This window comes from Trichosurus vulpecula, chromosome 4 (assembly GCF_011100635.1).
Source record: "Trichosurus vulpecula isolate mTriVul1 chromosome 4, mTriVul1.pri, whole genome shotgun sequence".
Taxonomy (NCBI): Eukaryota; Metazoa; Chordata; class Mammalia; order Diprotodontia; family Phalangeridae; genus Trichosurus; species Trichosurus vulpecula.
Window position 1 is genome coordinate 424,622,062 of NC_050576.1, and position 22,653 is coordinate 424,644,714.

The 22,653-nt window shown below is 39.8% G+C and overlaps 1 protein-coding gene across 13 annotated transcripts in view; it reads left to right on the forward strand.

Annotated features, from left to right (window-relative positions):
* Nucleotides 1–22,653, forward strand: part of MAP4K4 (mitogen-activated protein kinase kinase kinase kinase 4) — a 287,410-nt gene that overhangs the window by 196,016 nt on the left and 68,741 nt on the right. For all 13 annotated transcript variants that reach the window (XM_036753590.1, XM_036753591.1, XM_036753595.1 and 10 more), the window contains exons 5-10: nt 229–339; nt 9,235–9,325; nt 11,272–11,402; nt 13,060–13,114; nt 15,960–16,038; nt 20,815–20,990. In XM_036753590.1, coding sequence (XP_036609485.1) covers nt 229–339; nt 9,235–9,325; nt 11,272–11,402; nt 13,060–13,114; nt 15,960–16,038; nt 20,815–20,990 — 643 coding nt within the window. The remainder of the gene's footprint in view (nt 1–228; nt 340–9,234; nt 9,326–11,271; nt 11,403–13,059; nt 13,115–15,959; nt 16,039–20,814; nt 20,991–22,653) is intronic.

Below are 22,653 nucleotides of genomic sequence, written 5' to 3' on the forward strand. Positions count from 1 at the left end.
GTCTCTGCTTTTGAAACACTGAGAATTACACGCCTAGCTCTTTTAGCAGGTTCTGCTTTTCATGTGGTTAAAGGTGAAAGGGGAGAGGGGAAGAGAGGGAGCCGGCTGTTTTTTGTATGGCTTTTTTTGTCCTTTGCTATATTGAAAGCCATGTGCTAGAATCTGATGGCTCTCTTTGATGACTCTGGATTTTTATCACTTTCCCTATATGTCTTGTTTGTCCTTTAGCTGGTGATGGAATTCTGTGGGGCAGGATCCATTACAGACCTTGTGAAGAACACCAAAGGGAACACACTGAAAGAAGACTGGATCGCTTACATCTCCAGAGAGATTCTGAGGGTGAGGAAAGGAAGCACCTTGCAATATACCTAAATTATACCTGTGCTTATGTGTTATTTGTGTGGTGGCAGTAGCAGTGTATAGAATGTTTCCTTACAGATTATCAAACACCTGTGTGCATCTTGGCCTCAAAGAAATTAAATTGGACTTCATAGACATTGAGTCAGCCTGCAAAGAAGGATATTAATAAAAATATCACTTTGAAGGTTTGTACTTGGATAGACAAAAATGTATCATTGCATTAATACTGGCAAATTAGGTTTACTAAAAGATGTGCAAATGGATTTTTGAAAATTAACTTTTTTGTAGGACCTGGTACACAGTAGGTATTTAATAAATGTTTATTGTTGGAATGACTTACTTATCCTTCTCTCACCTCTACCCCACACAGTACACAGTAGGTATTTAATAAATGTTTATTGTTGGAATGACTTACTTATCCTTCTCTCACCTCTACCCCACACACGTACTTTTTCAAATATATCTCTAAAGCTGCCACTATAGCTCTCTACCTTTTTGTATTATAATAGTGGTTTTGTCTTTGGAGCTCAAACTAAAACCAAAAAGATGAAAAATAATCCTCAACAATTGTTTTCATGGGAACCCATTTAAAGGATTAAAAATCAATGTTCATAGTTCTGCAACACTGGCTTTCAATATTGCCATGTGAACTTCTCTGTTGACTGTTGAGCGTGTTGCAATATTAATGTGGAAATGTTCCGAGTGCTTCATTGTGTTTATAGCTCAATGGAAAACTGGCTTATACTTGTAGACCAGGTTTCTAAGTAGCTGCTGTGGCATTGCAGATAATGCCACCTTTTGGCAACAACACCACTGTCAATGGTTTATTCAGAAGAGTTTTAAGATTTTCTATCTCAATTGGAGTTGCTTTGTCTCTCTCTCTCTCTCTGTTGCTCTTCCTTGCTCTGCTCTTCCCTGTCCTCATTTCCTGTCATCACCCCTGCTCCTTCCTTCCTCCCCCACTCCCCTTCTTTTGTCTTCCCCTCTCTCGCTCCCTTTCCTTTCTTTCTCTCACTCCTTTTGGGTTCATATCTGTGGTTTCTTACCAGTGTGAATCTGGGGCATCAAGAGATGCTGACCTTTTGTTTGTCCCAAGTCTCTTGTGTTCAGAGAAGCGGAGGTACTAGGAAGGCCTCTTGAGTAGTAGGGAAGTTCCTCTTCACTCTTTGTCTGAGGGATAGAAGGGTGACGTTCCATGTTGGATGGGGTGAGGCAGGAAATGAAGATGTCTGATAGAGCCAGACCTTCTTCATCCTTTTCAGTCACTCTTCAACACAAGGACTTGAACTTATGGCATTTTCTTAGCATTTGCCAATAAATACTTGACTTCAGGAGACAGACTGTGGCTAAGCCAGGATGACATCCCTGTGGAGATGCTGGCTCCGATGTCAGGAAGGACGCTTGTTGGCCCAGTGTTAATATGTTGTGCTTAATAGGTTTCAAATCTATGCACATTAAAACACGAGAGGAAACTCTGGAGTTATCTTCACCAAATTATCTTAATTATAACAAGCTGTTTCCCTGGAGTACTTTACTTTTAAGTGGCTTTCTGAAGGTACCTCAGTCCTTTGTTTAGGCAGAAGAGTCAATGCTGTGAGCTTTGGACTAACCCTGGGAGATAATGAGACTCTTTGCTGTGTAGTTGTTGACACTGACAAAGTGTCACTGATGAGGAAAAGTTGTGTTCTACTTTGTACTACAGAACCTCCAATTTACAGATGAAGAAACTGAGGCAGTGTTAAGTGACTTGCCCAGGGTCACACAGCTAACACGTGTCTGAGGCCAGAATTGAACTCAGGAAGATGAGTCTTCCTGACTCTAGGTCTGGTGTTCTGTCCACTGTACCACAAAAGTGCCCTGTGCCATACAAATCTAAATCTTTCTATTCTATATACTTATCCGTGGAAATATGTATAAGCATATATGTCTCTGTGTGTATGCATGTATAGATACAAACACATGTATCCATGTTGCACCTCGCTTGTTCACATACACATATGCGTGTGTGCATTATGAATGTGTGTGGGTGTGGGTGTGTGGGTGTGGGTGTGGGTGTGTGTGTGTGGGTGCCAGGTGGTACAGTAGGTAGAGCCCTGGGCCTGGAGTCAGGAAGACTCATCTCCCTGAGTTCAAATCTGGCCTCCGACATTTAGTAGTTGTGTGACCCTGGGCAAGTCACTTAACCTTATTTGCTTTGGTTTACTCATCTATACAGTGAGCTGGAGGAGAAATGGCAAACCACTCCATTATCTTTGCCAAAAAAAACCCCAATAGGGTCACAAAAAATTGGATGTGACTGAATAATAACAACAGCAACACACAGACATACGCGTGTAATGTGTCTGTATATTTGTCTCTGTGTATATTTTCACACATGTACTTATAGATTATATGTGATATGTGGTATTATATCACGTATAATATATATTTCCACATCTATCCATAGAGTTACGTATGTACGTATGTATGTATGTATACACACATACACACACACACACACACACACACACTCTGATAGGGGACTGTACCTGTGATTTGATTAATACAGTGAGCTCCCAGGTGAGAAAACGCCTTTTCAGGTTGGCACCTTCTCTTGAACCTCTAGTCTCCCAGAGTGGCCTGGAGCACTACTGAAAGGTTGCGTGATCGGTCATAGAGCTCCTACCTGAAGACACGGCACCTGAACAGCAACAACTAAAAGGCAAAACTTCTGCGGCTCCATTCATTAGGAGCAACAACTCAATACGGTTTTTTTAGGTAGTGTAAATGGGAGGTGATTTCAGAGGACGGGCTAAGACTAAGAAAAGGGATGAAGAGAGGTGCAGGGCGCCTGGCCATCAGGAAAGATCCTGGGAAGGGAGGCATCTCGCTGAAGGTCAAGATTTGAACTGAGTCTTGAAGGAAGGTGGGAAGCAGAAGTTCTAAGACTAAATTTGTGGATATGTAAAGGAGGTCTTCATACCTGGTACATGTGATGTGGTTCATTTGCCTAAAGAATGAACTTGGTTTTAAATACAAGTATACAAATTCAGCAGGCATTTGAGCTTGCATTGCCCAATAGGAAGCATTTTGAGAAAACTGACGTGATTACACAGCCTCTGATCTGGTAGGAAACAGAGTCTACAATATCTCCGTTTACATCTAGCACATTAATTGGAATTTTTAAATGCGTATTTAATCTTAATGGTATTTTAATTGTCTTCCCTTACTAATGCTACTAACAAATTATCAGTGTCTCTATACCACACCCTTGCTTCTTGGCAAGGTTTTTAAAAATTTTCAGGAGCATAGAATTTTTTAGGGTGCCGTGGAATAATAGGATGTAATCAAGGTTTTCCTCATGAAAAGGCAGAACCAGCGACCCCCTGTGTAATTATTTGCAGAGAAAACCTCAAACCTATATATAGGAACTGATGCTTGATATTCCAGAATTAGATCTTACTTCTTTTGCTCAGTGGTTTTCCTTCCCTTTTAAGGTGCAATTTAGCTTCCATGAAGCTTTCTGCAATACCTTCTACCCTACTCCCAACAACTAGAAGAGTTCCCCATATTTCTCACATTAACATAACTGTACCAAGTTATTTATATGCTAACTTTTAGTAGTAGTAGTAGTAATACATTTGATCATCATTGCCTATGTATTTCATTCCTTTACTAGGTTGTACACTCCTGGAGTACAAGGGCAATGCTACTTTTTCATCTTTGTACCCCTAGCACCAACCACAATGCTTTCCCACATTGTAGATGTATTTGTTGAATTGAAATAACTAAAATCAGATTACCCCGGGAGAGCCTTTTCAGTGGTTTATGCTTTGCTTACAAGGGAGCTTACCAGAAGAATCTCTGCTGTGGACAGGTTTTCTTTTTAAAATTGAATCTGGGTGGGAGTTGGAGGCAGAATAGAAATAAGAAGACACCCAAGAAAGAAGGGAAAAGTTCCCAGAAAGCGGAGACGTGAAACACTTTGTCTGCTTCTCTCTTTTATCATAGACAAAGCGTTCAAAATGCTTGATAGACTTTTGTTACAAAGTCTTTAAAGTCAGCATTTCCTTTTGTGAATCGCTGTTCGTCTCTGTTAACAAGCCTTCTGATCTTAGATGAGTGACTTCACCTTCTTGGGTCTTTGTGTCCATTTCTCTACAATGAAACATTTAGAGAAGGTCATTTCTAAACAGCTGGGAGTCCAGCCCTGAGTACCTTAGGGGTGGGAGCATTGGGTAACCTGTGTCTTGTCCGTCAGTTTCATTTTTCATAGTGGAATTCCTGTGTCACTGCAGAGAAGTTGTAGTTTGAGTGCATAGGTGTCCTAAAGATTGGCATAACATAGAAGGACATAGGTTGTCACTTCTAATCCTTACAAGCCCGTGAAGTAGGTGCTATTATTAACCTATTTTACAGGTGAGAAAATTGAGACTGAGCAAGGTTTGGTATCTTGCCCTAGGTCACATAGGGCAGGATTCAACTCGGGCCTTTGTGAGTCAGCACTCTATCCACTGTATCTTCCATCTCTCTAATAATTTGCACTTGCCTTCAAAATTTATATTATGTTGTATGTGCTTTGTATTTATTTCCTTATGTATATATTGTTTCTCTCTAGTAAAATGTAAGCTCCCTGAGGGCAAGGACTGTTTTGTTTTTCTCTCTGTATCCAGAATGATTAGCACGTGATAGGCCCCCTAATAAATGTTTGTTACATTGAATGCTAAAAATAAAACCATCTCAGATGCTTTTCTGGACTTAAGGATGCTAGTTTGAATCTAAGGCCTGAATACTAACGACATTGTTTCTGTTGAAAGTCCTAGCATCCAAGAGATCTTAACATTCACCAGAGGAAGGGCGATGTTTTACCACTTTAGGAGCAGGATATGCTGGTTCCAAAGCAGACAAGTTTGGTGGTCATGTTTTTTAAAAACATTTGTTGGCTCTTGAGAAGAGGAGCCCTGATATGCCCAGCCTGGGAGTGGCATTTCTAATCGTATGTAATGATGTGGCCCTCTGGGGAAAGGAACAACAAATAAGCGAAGGATCCTGCTTCACATTTCTGGAGAATACTCCTCTCTTAGTCACCATCTTTTAAAGAAGTTAGCCTGTGTCAAATGCCAGTGGTAGAATTCTTCCTGGGCTTTAGCCCGTTTGTTGGCAAGTCTCAGGCACAAAGAGCCATTCTTAGACAAGCCCGCTAAAGTACCCAAGGAAGGATGTGACCTGTGTACTCTTGCTGTCTTGTCTCCGATTTGAGCCGTACCGTCGATGACCTTGATGTGCATTACCTCGATCAGCCTTCTGAGGTCTTTGTGCACTACAGAGGATGAGGACTTACATTGACCAATTAAATTTAGTTCAACATTTGTTAAGCTCTTACTATGCCAGGGGACACTGTGCTCAGTGACAGAGATCAAAAGACAGAAACAAAGTACTCCTTGTTCTTACGTTGGTCCAGAGGATGGTGCAGGATATGGCTTGGAAAGTGGTAGCTGGTTAGCTGGTTGTTGACCTTTATTCTCGAAGAAGACCAAGTGATGTCACTATGTTGGAGTGTGTCGAACTGTGGCTGATCAAACCAATGTGAGCTCATGACGCTTTACAGCAGACCGGGCACAGGTAGTCCATATGAATGTTTGTAGTGGGGATGTCTCTAAATCTGTGCATTTCAGACCAGGCCAAGGCTAATGGAGGAAAATGAGACATCCGGCACATTCATTTTTAGGAGTAAAAAGTTTGAAGAGGGAACAAACACTTTGAACTTAGGGAGAGAACTTCATGAAAGAGATGCAGCTTTAGCCGCATCTTGAAGTAAGATAAGGATTCAGAAAAGGCAGTACACTGCAGCTATGGGAGAATGAAGAAGGGGCAGTCTTTTTATTTTTAATTCCTACTTCTTTGTCCTTGAAAAATGTGACCTTTGTTCCTTCTGCAACTTTTTTTTGCCTTTTTAAAAAAAAATGGGGGGGGGTATTAATTCATTCCCTCCCCTTTCCTTATAGTACGTACAATCACTTGGACCCCGAGACTGCCTGGATTTAATGTTTCTGGTCACTGAGGTTATCAGTGACTTGGAAGGCGATGATTGCTTTTATGCACAGTGCTCTTTAAGGTTTACAAAGCTCCTTCCTTCCAAGCAGTTGACTCTCTGAGGGATGATCGGACGATGATAATAGCAGTTAGCATTGATTTAGGGCGTCCCAAAAGTCCTAGTGCAATTTAAAGCTTTCGTAGTTTACTTAGTGAATGTTAAGGTTTGCAAAGCGCAAGTAACAAAGCTAGGATTTGAACCCCAAACTGCTGATGTGAAATCCATTGCTCTCTCCATTGTGCTGTGCTGCTACTTGGACAACTACGTGACACAATGAATGAAATTCTAGGCCTAGAGTCAAGGAAGACTCATCTTTGTGAGTTCAGATCTGGCCTCGACACTTACTGGATGTGTGATCCTGGGCAAGTCACTTAATCCTGTTTGCCTCAGCTGGAGAAGGAAATGGTAAACCACACCGATATCTTTGCTGAGAAAGCCTCAAATGGGATCATGAATAGTTGAATGTGACTCAAAGACGACCGAACAACAGCTACTGCTGCTGCAAGTGTAGTTACTCCCCTTTTAAAGACGAGAGAATGAAAAGGAAGAAAAAAACTTTTAAGAAAGACTTGTTAAAGTACACTTTTTTGATTATTAGTGACATAAATATGAAAGCAGAGATAATCCTTATTCTCAAGGAATTTACAATCTAACCGAGGAGCTGGTTCACACAAAGTACACCCAAGGGGTATTTTGGTTTGAAGAGGTTCAGGGATGGTGAACAGAGGCTCTTTCCAGAAGAAAGACATAGAAATGTTAAGTATGTTGTTTAGTCACTTAGTTTTGAGTAGTAAATGAAGCTGGAAATCCTCTTAACTCCACTGCTTCACTGACTAGTGTTGGCCTGGGAGTACCGTGGAAGAGAAATCTGACTCTGCATTGTGTAATAAAGCATGTTCTTTTCCTCAAATCATTCTAAATCTTGGTTTAACATTGAACATATTTAAGAATTAGGGTACATAGTGTTTATTTTATTTCATTTTCATGGTAAGAGTAACCCAATTTGGGCTACTTTAGTTTTATCCAGGAAAGGAAATATAAATTGTTTCCTAAATTCTTTTCTAGCAGACAATAATATTACATGTACGTGGCACACATGCAGGCACACACATGCGCACAGTGCTTTTCAGATCTGAGATATTGAAAAGTTTGTTATTGTCATTACTATTTAGGTCTCATTCCCCCGTGAAGAAGTGAATATTTGTTTGCTGAGGTTACTTTGAGGTTTGGGGAGTGGAAGTGAGGTGGGTCAATGGAAAATAGCATTTGTGCAAGCGTAAATGGGAGAAGGTGTGTGTGTGTACGTACATGTACCACACATTCAGAGAAAGAACTCTGTTGATGAGGCTGTAGTACATTTAAAAGCATGCTGTACATCTCTTGTGTTATGGAAAAACAAACAAACAAGAGACCCCAAATAAGCTCTATTCTGTTTCAGAGGCAAACTAGTAAATGATTGTTTTAAAAGCCCTTGTGTTAGAAAAATTAGTGTTCCAAAGCAGCTGTTGGGTTTAATTTTAATCCTGCAGCTGTAAATTTAAACACACACACACACACACACACACACACACACACGCACACCCCCATTCCTTTTTGCATTAATACATAATTTTTAAAGTTAAGCTTAAATCTTTGTGTTTTGTAGGGACAGAATGTAGCTTCACCTCATGTAGGTTCAACCTTGAAGAGAAGTAGAAGTCAAGTCAGTGACTTGCAAAGATGTGGTTTTTTTTCTGTCAACTCCATCCACTGTCAGTGATCCCCAAAGTCTCTTGGAGGCACATTTGAATGCAACATATGTTTTTCTTCTTCCACCACCCCTTTTGAGGCACAGGCGTTTGGGCACAAGCCCAGATTCAAGGCCAATACCCAGTAGGTTTTGTTTTCCCAGGAAAGAGAGATGTTTTATTTGAATTTGAAGTCCTTTTGCCAGCAGTGACATTGAATGCTTTGGGAAGGGGGTGGGGGGGAGTAGGGAAGGGTGAGATTGAGCAGAAGAGAGTTTTTGATTTGTCAGCATACAGTGGGAGAACTTGCTCTTGTCCAAGGAATGGACTTTAAACCTCAGCCTCACTTAATTCCCCTGGGATGAATCTAGTTCCTATATACACATGTGGTCATCCACTGAAGAACTGACATTTAGCGTGGGAAAGGAAACACCCTCCGTATACAGTTTAAATTTATTGCTGTGAAACTTGTCATAGTGATTGAAAATGTCTTAAAGCTATAGCCTAAAAGCGCTGATGATGCACAGATGTTGAGCCCTACTGTATTCAGGGGTGTGTGTCTGTGTGTCTGTGTGTGTGTTTGTGTTCGTGTTCCAGGTGCAGTAAGGGGAGTTGGTAGTGGTGTATATACACCTGGAAAGGAAGCTGGGTTAGGCAGCAGATAGAGCACTGGATCTGGAGTCAGAAGGACCTGAATTCAAATTCCACCACAGACATTTATTATCTGTGCACTCCTGAGCAAGTGGCTTAACTTGTGCCTCCAGTTCCTCATCTGTAAAGTGGGATAATAAGAGCACCTCTCCAGGATTCTGTGAGGTTAAAATGCAGTCATATTTGCAGAATGTCTTGCAAAACTTAAAGCACCACATAAAGGTCAGTTATTGTGTTCATTTCTAGGCTTTATATTGCAAAAACTCTAAGGATCTCATTGCGTGTATCTAATGAAGGATTTTACAAAAGTGGTTGGACCAAAGAAACATGTTGTTTAGAAAGGCGACCACCCCCAATAAACCTTCTCTGTTAGCAGCTTCAGTGAACATATCTAAAATACCCGCGTTTTCCTTCTTTATATAGGGATTGGCACATCTTCATGCCCACCACGTGATTCACCGTGATATCAAGGGGCAGAACGTACTTCTGACAGAGAATGCAGAGGTGAAGCTTGGTACGTAACAAAACGTGGCTAGACGGCATGCTGCTTACGGATGCTTCGAAGTCAGTAATGGTTTTTCTTCCCAGTCTTGTTTCCAGGGAATATTAGGGCATCTCTGATTTGTATGTGGCCTGCTTATAGGGGAGTGGATCAAACCTCCGTTCACATGCCCTACTGGAGAGTGTGGAATCCAGGCTAATTAGGGTTAGCTGCCTGCCTACTGATGCTGGTCATAGAACATCGCACTTCTTCAACTGTCCACTCTTCTTTCCCATAATCCACGTGAAGCTCGTGAAGTTTCAGTGACATTTCAGCTTTATAGAAGTCTTCGAAAGCTTTATTTCTAAAAAGTCTTCCAGAACTTTTCGTTTTCCATTAAAGTTCTGATAGTTTCAGGGCACCATGTTTCACTTGTAAGCTGTGGGCGAAAGTTCATTACTGATCAACGCTGTGTGCTGTGTCATTTTCTAGATTCGTTTAAGCCCAGAGACAGCTTCTTCCTGGCTTTTTTGCCATTTCTGTTGCTCTTGGTTTTGTGACACAGATAATTAGGGCCAAGCCTGAACTTCAGCCCATAACCCAGTTAAATTAACTTCTTTCTGAATTATTTTATTATTTTATTTGTACTATCATTTTTTCCTTCAACAGGGTTTTTGTTTAATGTTTGTTTAAAGCTAGTCTTGTCTGCCTTGGCTCTCAAAAAAAAGAAAAGAAAATCCTTAATTATGAGTAGTAGTATTTTTGTAAGCTGTAGCACCCCAATACCCTTCTCATGCACTGAATTCCATTTCGTCTGCCTACCTTTTTGTATTGCTTTCTTCAATAGCAAAATTTTCTGAAGCCTAAGAAAGGTTTCTTGTTCCCACTAACCTTGAAGTTCTAAGTGTACAGTAGATGTTTCACATATGTTGATTACTAAGGACCTTGGTAAACTGGCTTAGCTTTTCTTTGCTGGTTTTTCCATTGTTCTAGGAGAGGATAGCCCTGTCAGTGGCCCACCTCACACGTATGTGGTTACCAACCTATAGTTGGGCCAGTGATCCAGTCAGTGTCTGCTTCCACCCATACCCAGATATGCCTGTGGGAAGTTTCTACATAGGTGAACCTCTGCTATGATTAGGGATGATGTTGGCAATTGCCTGAGTAGTGTAGGACACAGGGTGAATTAGATGCCCATAGTCCTTCTGCCTAGTCTACCCAGCTTCTCCAGATTTACCTTTAAGCTCACTGTGAACATAAAAATCAACATGGACATAAAGTAGTTTTATAAATTGATTGTAAAAGCCACACTATGAACAATCAGATGGAATCACCACAAGATCTGAGGCAACAAGAGAGAAATTCTCATATATTTTGAGATTCAGGTTGGTTTTTCCCCATGCAAAGTAAACACAGTTCCACCCTTCTTTCTATTTTAAGTTCTTTGCCTAAGAGCTTTTGTCCCTTTCTCCTCCTCTTATGTATGTCAAGTGTTGGAGAGGCTAAATAAAGTTCTTGTGGTCATTTCTTCTGACCAAGGACTCGCCTTGTGTTGTGGTCTTGTCTGCCAGTGTTTCCCAGAAATTCTCTTAAAATAAAGTCCTTCCAGAACAATGTTATTGTATAGTTTTTGTTTTGTTTTGTATGAGGATTTCACATCCTGGGAAACACTTTCTGGGAAGAACTTGAAAAATGTTTAAAAATGTCATTTTACTTTAAGAGAATGTTCATCCTCCTGACATTTGTCTGAGATGTTTGATTTTATTTACCCTATTCTATTTTGTGTACATGTGCCTATGGAGTCCTTGAGGTCAGCAACACTTTCATTTTCACCTTAGTAGGCTGAGTACCATCTATGGGGTTTCGCATATGGTAGGTGCTCAGTACGTTCTTGTCAGTTGGTTGATTATTAATTAGCTTCTCTGTGTCTGTCCCCCTCCCCACCCCCACTCCCACTGCCCCCCATCCCTCATCTCCAGTGGATTTTGGTGTTAGTGCCCAGCTAGACAGGACAGTCGGACGAAGAAACACTTTCATTGGAACACCCTATTGGATGGCTCCTGAGGTCATCGCCTGTGATGAGAATCCTGATGCGACTTACGATTACAGGGTAAGAGAGCCTTGCTTGTTAGTGATCCTGGGGGTCGTCAGTAGTCCGTCCTGAAGGTCCTTCGTTTCCTTTACATTTTGTGCCTGAATTGTTTTCTGTCTAGTAGGGCATAGTTGATGATGTAGATTGAAATTTGGTACTAAAATGAGAAGGTGCTTTTAATGGCATGTATAATGTCTGTCTTACATCAGGCATGTTATATCCTCAAATGATAACATTTTGGTTCCAGAGGAGCTTATGGGCAAATAGCCCTCCTAATGAAGAGAACCATTAAAGGTCTAAATGTTAGTGCCTAGATTAACTGCCATCCTTTGTAAATCAAAGATGAACATATAAGCAAGTAAAAAAAAAACCAATAGGAGCAGTTTCATCTGTCTATAACTTGTGGATATTATTAACGTGTTATTTTTACAGCTTTTGTTTTCATATATTTATTAAAGCTATAGTGACCTCTAGAGACTGGAATGGATAATACACTTTATTTTGATCATGGTAAAGTCCCTGTTCTAACCAGCCCTCATGTTTGTTAGCTAATTTGATAGTTTACAAAAAGTATAATAATAGATTCAGCCTGCCCTTGTTTAAACCATTTTGGTATGGTAGCATGCATAGTTCACAGAATTTAGTTGACATCTGTCTCTTAGAACTCGGTGTTACATTTTAGTATATTTTATGATGGCTACCAAGAGGTAATGTATATGAACTGACAATTATTTAATCTATCTGCAGGTTAAAGTTTTGCCAAGTAAAGGTTCAAATGAAAGTATAATAAATAAAAAAGAAAAAGTGATAGCTAACATTTTTTGTTGTAATAAAAGTTTTCAAAGAGCTTTGTGCATGTGTGTACGTGTGTTTGTGAGAGTGTGAAATTTTTATTCATTCTCTCGTGGGGTCAAATGAGTCTGTGTGTACATGCACATATTCTCATTGGATCTAGTGAGAACATAAATTATACACACACGTACGTATAGATACATACACATGTATACGTGTGTATAATATAGGTATATATATGTACGTGTAATATATTCTCATTTGAACCCATGAGAGAATGAATAAAAATCATTTATACCTTTTTCATTTCTTGACATTGTGACCAATGTGGTTTGAAAAGTTTTCTAAGTAGGTCAAACCCTGACCTGTAATCTTGTTTATGGCGTCATTTGCTTACTCTCAGAGTCATAAAAATTGAGCTCTGGCTTAGCCTAGGCCTATGACAATATGTTTTTGTTTTCTTATATCTAATGGAGTAGCTGAAATGATCACGTATAGTGTACAAAAATGAAAATAGCGGTGATTCTCATTTGTACGTTGCTTTAAAGTTTACAGGGTATTTACCTCATAATAATACTGCAAGTTAGGTTGTGAAGTATAAGTATCCTCTTTTTATAGATTAGGAAATGGAGGCTCAGAGAGGTTAAGCAGTTTACCCAAGGTCACACAGCAAGGGAATTAGACTACAAAGGCTTGTGCTTAAAGAGGACCTTTCCGTCATATTAAACTTGTTCATCTTATCTATTTTTCTTAGCAAACCCTCTTTCAGTAGATAGACCAATAGTAGCTATCGTTCCATCTCTGTCTGTCTGAATTATCAATAATAAATGAACGGGGCCCCATTTTCCTAAGGTGTCTGCTAACACATTGTCCTCTTTTGCAGAGTGACCTTTGGTCCTGTGGCATTACGGCTATTGAAATGGCAGAAGGTGCTCCCCGTAAGTGGGTTTTTTTTTTCCATTTTTGCAAAGACACTAATTTAAGACTGAAATGTATAGCATAGAAGTGACTGACTGTAATCTAAACCTAGCCATGAGGTTATAAAAAAGAAACAGCTGTGTTGACAGAGATATCACTGACAAAGCCTTTCAGTGAGAGGATGCTAATGGCTGTGATGTTTCAGATGTAATAGGAATATTTGACATCTCCTGTTTCTGGTACTGACCTTTTCACTGAAGGGGAGACATCTTAGGATCTCTGTTGTTCTTAAGTGGTGTTGATATGTGCTGGCTGAGATCATTCTAAGTTTACATATTGACAGTGATTTTCTGAATTTAAAATTAACGTTTGCTGAAATTTTGGAATGTGCTATAATAATGACTTTTGTAGATTGCGCGTGACTTGGTAATATGAGAAAACTTTTATTTGCAGAGAAATAACGATACCTCCTCTCGAGTCTTTGTAATTTTCTTCTTTTCTTTAAATCGACTTACTTCTCTTTTGGATTAAGTTAAATCAGGGATAGAAAGTTGACAGTTGACTCAGGAAAAGGTTGAGAGATGGAAAAGAAGGAGAAAAAAGCAGTCGCCTCTCCCTTTAAATTTTTCCATCAACCCACCAGTCAGCAGACTTTTATGTTCTTTGTACCAGATAATGTGCCAGGAGCTAGGGATACAAGCATAAGACCAAGGCAGCCTCTGCCCTCAAGAATCTTCCATTGTGCTGGGGAGATGGAACACATTTGCCAATAGCTAAGTACAAGATGTCGAGGCAACTAAGTGGTGCCATGGATAGACCACTAGGCCTAGAATCAGGAAGACCTGGGTTCAAATCTGGCCTCAGATACTTAGTAGCTGTGTGACCCTGGGCAAGTCACTTAATCCTGTTTGGTTCATTTTCCTCATCTGTAAAAGTAAATGGCAAACCTCTCCAGTATCTTTGCCAACAATACCCCAGATGGGGTTGCAAAGAGTCAGACACGACTGAAAAGACTGAATGACAAATGCCAGACATATAGAGAAGAAATACAAAGTGATTTTAGATAGTGGAACAGCTGGTGATCAAGAAAGGCCTCTTGGATTGTTGATGAAACTTCACTTACTTAATAATTTTGCTCAGGATAGGTCCCTGAAGGAAAAGGAGAGAAATATTCGAGAGTTCTTTTCATGAAGATGACAATTAAATGCATAGGAGTCGATTAGGTCACCAAGAGAAAGCGCCTAGAAAGAAGGCTATACTCCCACATAAGAGATGTGACGTGGAATCAGTAAACAATCAAGCATTTATTAAGTGCCTGTTCCACTGCCAGGTCCTGGCTTAGGTGCTGAGGACATACAGAAAAGGGAAAGTCTCTGTGCTCAAGCATGTATATTTCTACCTTGGGAATAATGTGGATACGAGTAAAGTACATTGAAAATAAATGCAACTCGATTTTGGAAGGGATGGTGCTAGGAGCTGGTCAGGGTGGGGGTGGGGCAGGACGAGCCTCACGTAGCAGATAGTGCTTGAGGTTCATAATGATCTCGCAAAGGAGATTAGGGAGACTTGGTAAGATGAAAAAATCTCTTATCTACTTCTGACATAACAGGAACCTTAGGAAAGGAACACTTGACCTACCAATGTTCTAATATTCTGGTCTATAAAATGGATTTAACTATCCTATGTATCCATAACCTTTCTGATCTGAGTCACAGGACAGTCATAAAGAAAAAAATGAAACCATGTGCATGCTTCCTTTTTTCTTTGAGGGGAGAAGGCGGAGCAATTGGGGTTAAGTGAGTTGCCCAAGGTCACACAGCTAGTCAGTATGTCAAGGGTCTCGGGCCGGATTTGAACTCAGGTCCTCTTGACTCCAGGGCTGGTGCTCTATTCACTGCGCCACCTAGCTGCTCCTGTATACATGCTTCAGACTTTTAGGGGAAAGACACAGTAAATATATCTTAAGTTAGTAGTAATAATATTAAGAATTCCTACTTCCCAGTTTGGGGGAAGGGAGGGACTGTGAAGAGTGGCTTGCTAGGCTCGTATTCTCAGCTTGCAATTATAAATGAAATACTACAGCATCTTTGGAAGTGTATGTTGGGGCATGGTTCACTTAGGACACCTTTTGAATGCATGCACGTAGCCCTGAACAGTCCTTTTTATCTGAGGTCTTAGAAGTCAGATGACATGTCAAAAGTTGTAGCTTCACCCAAGTAATTAGCCTTCTTTTTAAGAATTTTACATTTTGATAGTTCTAAAACCCTGCTGTCTTTAAAGCCTGGGGTAGTCATTAACCCCTTTGCGGTAGCAAAATATGTACTTCACATAAATGGTATGATTGGTATGGTTTTCTTGGTACGATTTATGAAAATTTTCCAATATCTAATTTTGAGAGTACAAATGTCTTTTTACTCTTGCTGTACTTGTTTTAATGACTTGGTTTTTTTTTTTTTGGAGGGGGGAAGGCAGGGCAGTTGGGGTTAAGTGACTTGCCCAGGGTCACACAGCTAGTAAGTGTGTCAGGTGTCTGAGGCCAGATTTGAACTCAGGTTCTTCTGACTCTAGGGCCGGCACTCTACTCACTGCGCCACCTAGCTACCCCTGTTATTTTTTTTAAAGGGAAATTTAGATATTAGATTTGCTTTCCATTGATAAGATTTCAAGCAGATTTGTTCTAAAATATACCAGGCAGATCAGAATGTGGTGAACAGGGCAACTGCCCTGTTTTTTAATGAATCACAGCAGTTTATAACCATTCATAAACCTGATGAAATTTGATTTTTAAATGAACCAAACAAATTATGATAAAAGTGATGAGAAGTGTCATGCTTTCATTGTTGTTTTCTCTCTCTGTCCAACCAGCTCTCTGTGACATGCATCCAATGAGAGCACTTTTCCTGATTCCCCGGAATCCTCCTCCCCGGCTAAAGTCGAAGAAATGGTAAGTTGTATATATATATGTCTTTGTTTTCATTTTGTTTGTTTTTGTAGTTTTCCCTTCAAAAACGGTTTCTGGCTTCTTATTTCATGTAAATAGAATAATCAAAGCCATGGAGAAAGGCTGGATCTTTAGCTTTACTTGAACTGTATTTGAGACTGTGATCCAAAACGCTAAGTGAAAGGTGAATTGATTTTTGTCTTGTTTTGTTTTGGAGGCTATTGCTTCTCAAAAAATCAGTTCTTTGAAACATGACGTAGCAAAAAGAAAAGAAATGATGTTCCATTTACAATGGAACATTATGTTATGATGACAAAGTACACAAGACCCCAAACTTAAATTTAGGGTACTATGACTAAGTGCAAAATGAATTCTAAAAATCCATTACATTAACGGACAGTGTCACTGACTTTTAGACCCTCAGTGGAAAAGGAGCCTTTTAAATTAATGAAGGCTTTTACTGTAAGTATTATAAAGGATTGAAACTAAGCATGTGCTTCTTGCCAGATGAGCAAAATCTATCAACAGTGCCATGTTTTTCTTTCCACAATCGGCTATATCAGTTGCTTGCTGGTTTTTGACCCAAACGTATCAGGGGAGTTGGATGACCTTCAGTAATGAAAGCCTTTAGAACTCCAGAGCACAGGCAAGTGTTACTTTAGCTTTGGTGAAGGAGAGCAGTTGTTGTCATGACACGGCCTAACCTTTATAAGAGAAATTCACCCTTTCATTTCCCTTCCACCCAACTCTCTTTCAGACTTGTCCTTCAGTAATCCCTATCTCCATTTCTCTTTGTCCTCAGATTCCTCTAGTATTTGAGCTTCTAGGATTTGTCTCCCTTACATGCGCCTTTTCCGCTCTTCTAAAACTACACTCAGCCGAGCTTCTTACTTCACTGCTTTGCACCTTTACTTTGGGTCCTTGAGGGTATTATTTTCGGCATTTAAAAAACAAACCAGACCCTGAAATTTAATCCAGTCCTATTCTTCTCTTTGCACAGTTGAGGTTGTCCATCCTTTCCTCCATAATCACTCTTTAGATTTGTGAATTTCTCTGTCATCACTTTCCATTCTCGTATTGTGCCCAGATGGTACAGTGGACAGATGAATCAGAAGAGCCATTAGGTGCTGAAAGCAGCAGGGACCCTAAGGCAGCATGATGGTACAGTGGGTAGAGCTTTTATCACCCTGGCCAAGTCTCTTAATGGCTCTCAGGTTCAGTTTCGTTATCTGTAAAACGGGGGTGATAGTAATGCCTATATCACAGTGTTGTGAGGCTCAGAATGAGGTACAGCGTATGTGAAGCACTTTCCAAACCTTGAAGCGCTCTAGTATCATACTTCTGACTAGGTTTCCTATCTCGAGTACATATGGCACCGACGGGCACAATACCTTTTGATATCTTAGGTCCGACATGATTTCTTGATGGACTTCTGTGTACTCTTCCTCTTCCCCTCTTCCCCTTCCTTTTTAATCCTAGCTTATAGGTATGCCTAGCTTTGTCTTCTTCCTCCTCCCCCACCGCCCGATTCTCTGTCTTCTCTTTCTCTGACTCTACTCTTCCCTCTACATTTTTGGTCAAAATTTTCTAAATTTATTTTTTAATGGGAACTGAAAATTGTCTTTTCCCCTTATTTTTCTTGCTGGCTTTTCTTAGCTATCATGTCTCATCCTTCACTAGAGCAGACTTCAAATAACTTGAAGTTGACTCAATCAATTTACTTTTTTTTTCTCCCTCTTCCCCCGTTTGGAACAGTTGTTTTTCTAAGAACACATAATTTCAGAGGTTTCAATTCCTATTTGGTTCTGAAGACTTGTACGTCCCTTTGAGCTTTAGGACCATTGGTCAGCTAGCCCTGTTAGGAAAACAGCAGTCAGTTGGAATGTCCTAAAATTCCACTCTGGGACTGAATTAACATTTAAGCTGTTTTAGGAAAATAATTCCAAGATCTAAAATTTCCCTGATTTGGGTCCTCCCTCCTCTAATATAGGACCTCTCTAAACTTTTTTTCCCATTCTCAACCCCTTCAACACTTCTTAAACCGTGGGTCTCAACCCCACATGGGATCACAACCCACAGTTTAAGAAGCGCTGCTCTAATGCATATCACAGACCATTACTCCTTATTTAGAAGGTTTTCTTCATGAGTTGCCATGATTGAAAAATTCACCACCTGACAGCCAACTTTCTGGTGATAAACATTTCCAACCATGTAGCCTCCTGCTGGACCTATACCAAGAAGCTTTTTTGGCTTTGTAGGACCTGCTGGAGCTTCTACCAGCTGAGCCTTCCAGAATCCAAGGTGACTTTTCTAGTTAAGATGAAGCAGAGGAACAACATGGGGGAGGGGTGGCTTACAACTCCATTTAATTCTGTCTCTCTTTCTTGAGACTTGAATTTTGGGGCAACATCTAACCCAGTCATAGTGTTAGGTGATTTTATAGAATAGAACTGACTCACAAAAGTGTTGTGAATTATCTTTCAGGGAAGTTTAGTTATTTCCTGATAGTGCACAGATCCCTTTACGTAACATGTAAGTCTGTATGACACATTGGATAAAGAGCTGGTCTCAAAATCAGGAAGACCTGGGTTCGAGACTCGCCTTTGGCACATCTGGTATGTGACTTTAGGCAAGTCGACTTAACTAAAAATTGCAGAGAAGGTGATAACATGAATGGATAAGATTGCTGAGAGGTCTCAACACTGATGAAATTACACACTCTCTCACACACACACACACACACACACACACTGTGAGGGATGGAAGGGAATTTGTTGAAATAATTTCTTAAAATGTCATGTGTATATCATGTATTTGAAGGAAATGGAAGTCATCCCTCAATTAAATGGCATGTTGGGCAATTGATTGCTATAGTTAATAAAACCTTCTCTTTAAAAGATAGTTAAAGATAGTTAACACAATTTCAGCTCTGGAAGGGATGGACATCTTCGGAGGCACCATGGTACAGTGGAAAGAGGACTGACATTGGAGTCAGAGGATCTGAAGTCAGAGCTATACATAACCTGTGTGACGACCCTCTGCTTTCTTATCTATAAAATGGGAGATAGAGACTAGACAGCCTTTTAGGTCCTTCCCATTTCTAAATCTTAGTGTTCTTTTTATCTTATGATCAGAGGTCATCTTGCCCAAATCTCATTTTACAGATAAAGAAACTGAGAGCTTGAAAGGCTGAATTCTTGTCAGAGTCATAGAGCCAGGAATAACCATGGTAGAACATGAATCTCTCTTGTCTTCTGGTCCCATGTTCTTAATAAAATGCTGAAGTCAGGGATGTCCCTATGTCTTATTTCCTCTTATTTGTATATAAAAATCTCTCTTGCCAATGTGAAAATTATGTTGATTTATCTCTCAATTATGTCCTCATAGATATACTCGAGTTTACTTAAATCGTAATCTAAAGACCAAACCTTTATACACTCTGAAAGAAACTTCATTAGAATAAATTTAAATTTATCTCTGACTATCTCTGACTTAAGTAGGATAAGTCAAATAAGATATTTTTCTAAAACTTAGAAATCTTCAAAGAAAAGGGAAATGATGAGTATTTAATAAAAATAAAGTCATTACGGAAGTCCAAGTCAGAGGTAGGACGATTCAAAAGTACTGTACGAATTTAACAATCATCTTTACTTATGTCTTACGTTGTGCTTTGGACTTTGCAAAGCACGGAATTCACAACAAACCTAGGAGAAAGGTAGCACAAATATTGTTATTCCCATCTTACCAATGTGGAGATAGAGTCGGAGGGATTCATTGGCCAGTGAGCACACAGTCAGTAAAAAAATCAGTCTTAAAGCAAAAGGATAAAATGTAATTTCCCTTAAAGTCCCAACATGTTACCTCATTATAGCATGGAGATGACCCTCTCCATTTTTAAAAGCTTTGCTAACAAAGGACAAGCTCTGACTGGTCTTACAAAGTTGGAAAGGCTTCATCTGGAGGCCCAGTAACAAGATTGTATGCCTGCTTGTTCAAAAATTATTCTAGTTTACTTCAGAGATGCTCATCACTAGAAGTTGGCCCTTCATTGATTGGGGGGGTGCAGGTGGGTGGGGTGAGGAATGTGATAACTCCTAAAGATTTTAAGCTCTGCAATTGCAAAAGGAGTATATATATTCTAGAAATCAAGGCTCTTTTGAAGTTTTAAAGTAGAGAAAACAACTATGATGCAGCCTAGCTCTTAGGTGGCAGAATAAACCTACGTAAGAGTAGCTGTTTTTTTTTTTCTTTTAAAAAAATAATAAAGTCACAACTGTTGGTTTTTATGTCTGTGTTTTCAAATTATGGAAAATAGAGCTTTATGAATATGGAGGGACTGATTGGATTAAAAGGCCTGTCATTTGATGTCAACCCTTTCTGGCCTTTTCTGTTTCTCCCATTCTTTCTAGCCTATGCTTCAGTCCTAGTTCTTCTCTTAACCAGGTGGTCTGTATGAGATCATATTATCACATTATGTTTTAAATGTAATTCTCTCCCTCCCCCTTTCATAAATGGCAAAGATTTCTTTCACTGTATTTCAGTGGGCTTGGTCCCTGTGTGTTACCCTGTTGCTTGTAAGAGCCTTATGCAATACTTTTTAAGCCTTCCAAAATGACTTTTGAAGCATTTTTATTTTGTCTTGTGTCTTCAGGTTCACCCTCAAGCCTGGTTTGCTGGTTTGTTACTGTACATGATTGTTTTGCGGAGGTGCTTTCTTCAGTGGAAACTTAATGATTCTTTATTACACAGATTCTTAATTTTCCCCCCTTTCTTCTACAGGTCAAAAAAGTTTTTTAGCTTTATAGAGGGATGCCTAGTGAAGAACTACATGCAACGTCCCTCCACAGAGCAGCTTTTGAAACATCCTTTTATAAGGGATCAGCCAAATGAAAGGCAAGTTAGAATCCAGCTTAAGGACCATATAGATCGGACGAGAAAGAAGAGAGGGGAGAAAGGTATCAAATTTGTTTTATTTTTAATCTTTCTTTTGCAGTTATTTCCAGCTTCCTGTCACTTTGAATAGGCTTTGACTGCCTATTCTTTTCTCCCTCTACCCCCTTCAGTGAGTAGTGCCAAATAGCCTTTGGTTAGGTATTCATGTCCTTAGCCATGTTGGCACTAGACCTTAATATCTGGTTCAGGCACAGACCCCAAAATAGGCCTTGTCTCCCAGCTGGAGCCAAGGTAAGGCTGCCAGTGTGCCTCCAAGCTATTCCTAGCTCCTCCTGAATTCTAGACACTCAAATTAAGGAATGGTAGCTGGGCTAGTGAGCAGAGTAGTGGAGGTGTTTTCTTAGCTATTTCTTGGATCTTGGAAATATCTTTGTTCCTATTCTTAACTCATCCTAAATGTGACTACCAGAAAAATTTTCTTTCATTTACTGAGTGTTTATTGAATACCTACTGTGTTCGTTAATGTGTTCCTAAAGTAGTTCAGGGCTTTGATGGGTGTGTGACCTCATCCCTGTTGACATGCCAGTGATATAGGTCATAGTTTGTCCACGCCTTCTAATTCTTTGCAGTTCTTGTCCATATCTTCCCATATACCAAGGGGATTGGGGAGCATTCCTCTAGAATCCTTGACGTAGTTCGTATATTAATGGGGCTGCAGGCTCGGGATTATTCTTGCTCATGTCCATTTTTTTTGCTTGTACATCTCTTTGAGGAATGTCCTTTCTCTTTGCTTCTTCCCCGTGCATTTTTTTTAAAGATAGGTAAAAGTTGCAGCCTCTTCCTGTCCACCATACATTTCTCCATTGTTTTCTAAGAGTCCTGGGGCTTTACTTCTTCAGAGACTGAGGTCTGCCATGCCTTACAATCCCACAGCATCACCAGAAAGAATACTGTAATTAAATAGATGATCTGTTGTTTCCCGGAGAAATTTGGGGGTTGTTCAGAGTACTCTGTTCTGTTTCCTAAGTTCAGTCCAGTCTGCTCTCATTCTCCTATTCAAATCCAGCTCTGGTTCCTTGTCCTTTGGAATATATGTCCAGAATAGAGGTTTTGATGGGCCAACTCTATAGATTGTCCATCTAACTGCTTGTCATAGTTTGGACAATCAGGGTTCACTAAAATATCATTTCAATTATGTCCTTCCTTTCTAAGGAACGAACCGACAGTGGTTCCCTGTTGCTTATTTTGTCAAATCCAAATACTTTGGCCTATATTTCTACCCTACATATGCCATACTTATTTTGCATCTGTGCCTTTGCGGTATTTCCTCTCCCTGGAATAACCTCTATCTTCCTCTCTCCTATCAGGACACCCAGTAAGACCCACTTCATCCTAAAAACCTTCCTCTAAGGATTTCAGTCTATAGCAAACCCCATCTTTTGTCTGAATTCCTAAAGCAATTCCAACAGTAGGACCTTGAATAACTAAAAACCTATTAATTAGAATCTTTTTCTGATCTTTGAAAGAAGTCAGATGATAAGAGAAAAAAGCTTATAAAAAGGATTTAGTCAAATCTGAAATCCAGGGCAAGTCCTGGTACCTTTTAATCCATCTCCTTATCTGTAGAATCTTAGTTCATTTATTAGTAATAGTCAAATTAGGGAGTTCGCTACACTGCCTTATTTCACTCTTCAAAACTTAGTAATGTAAATTAACTTATAGTAG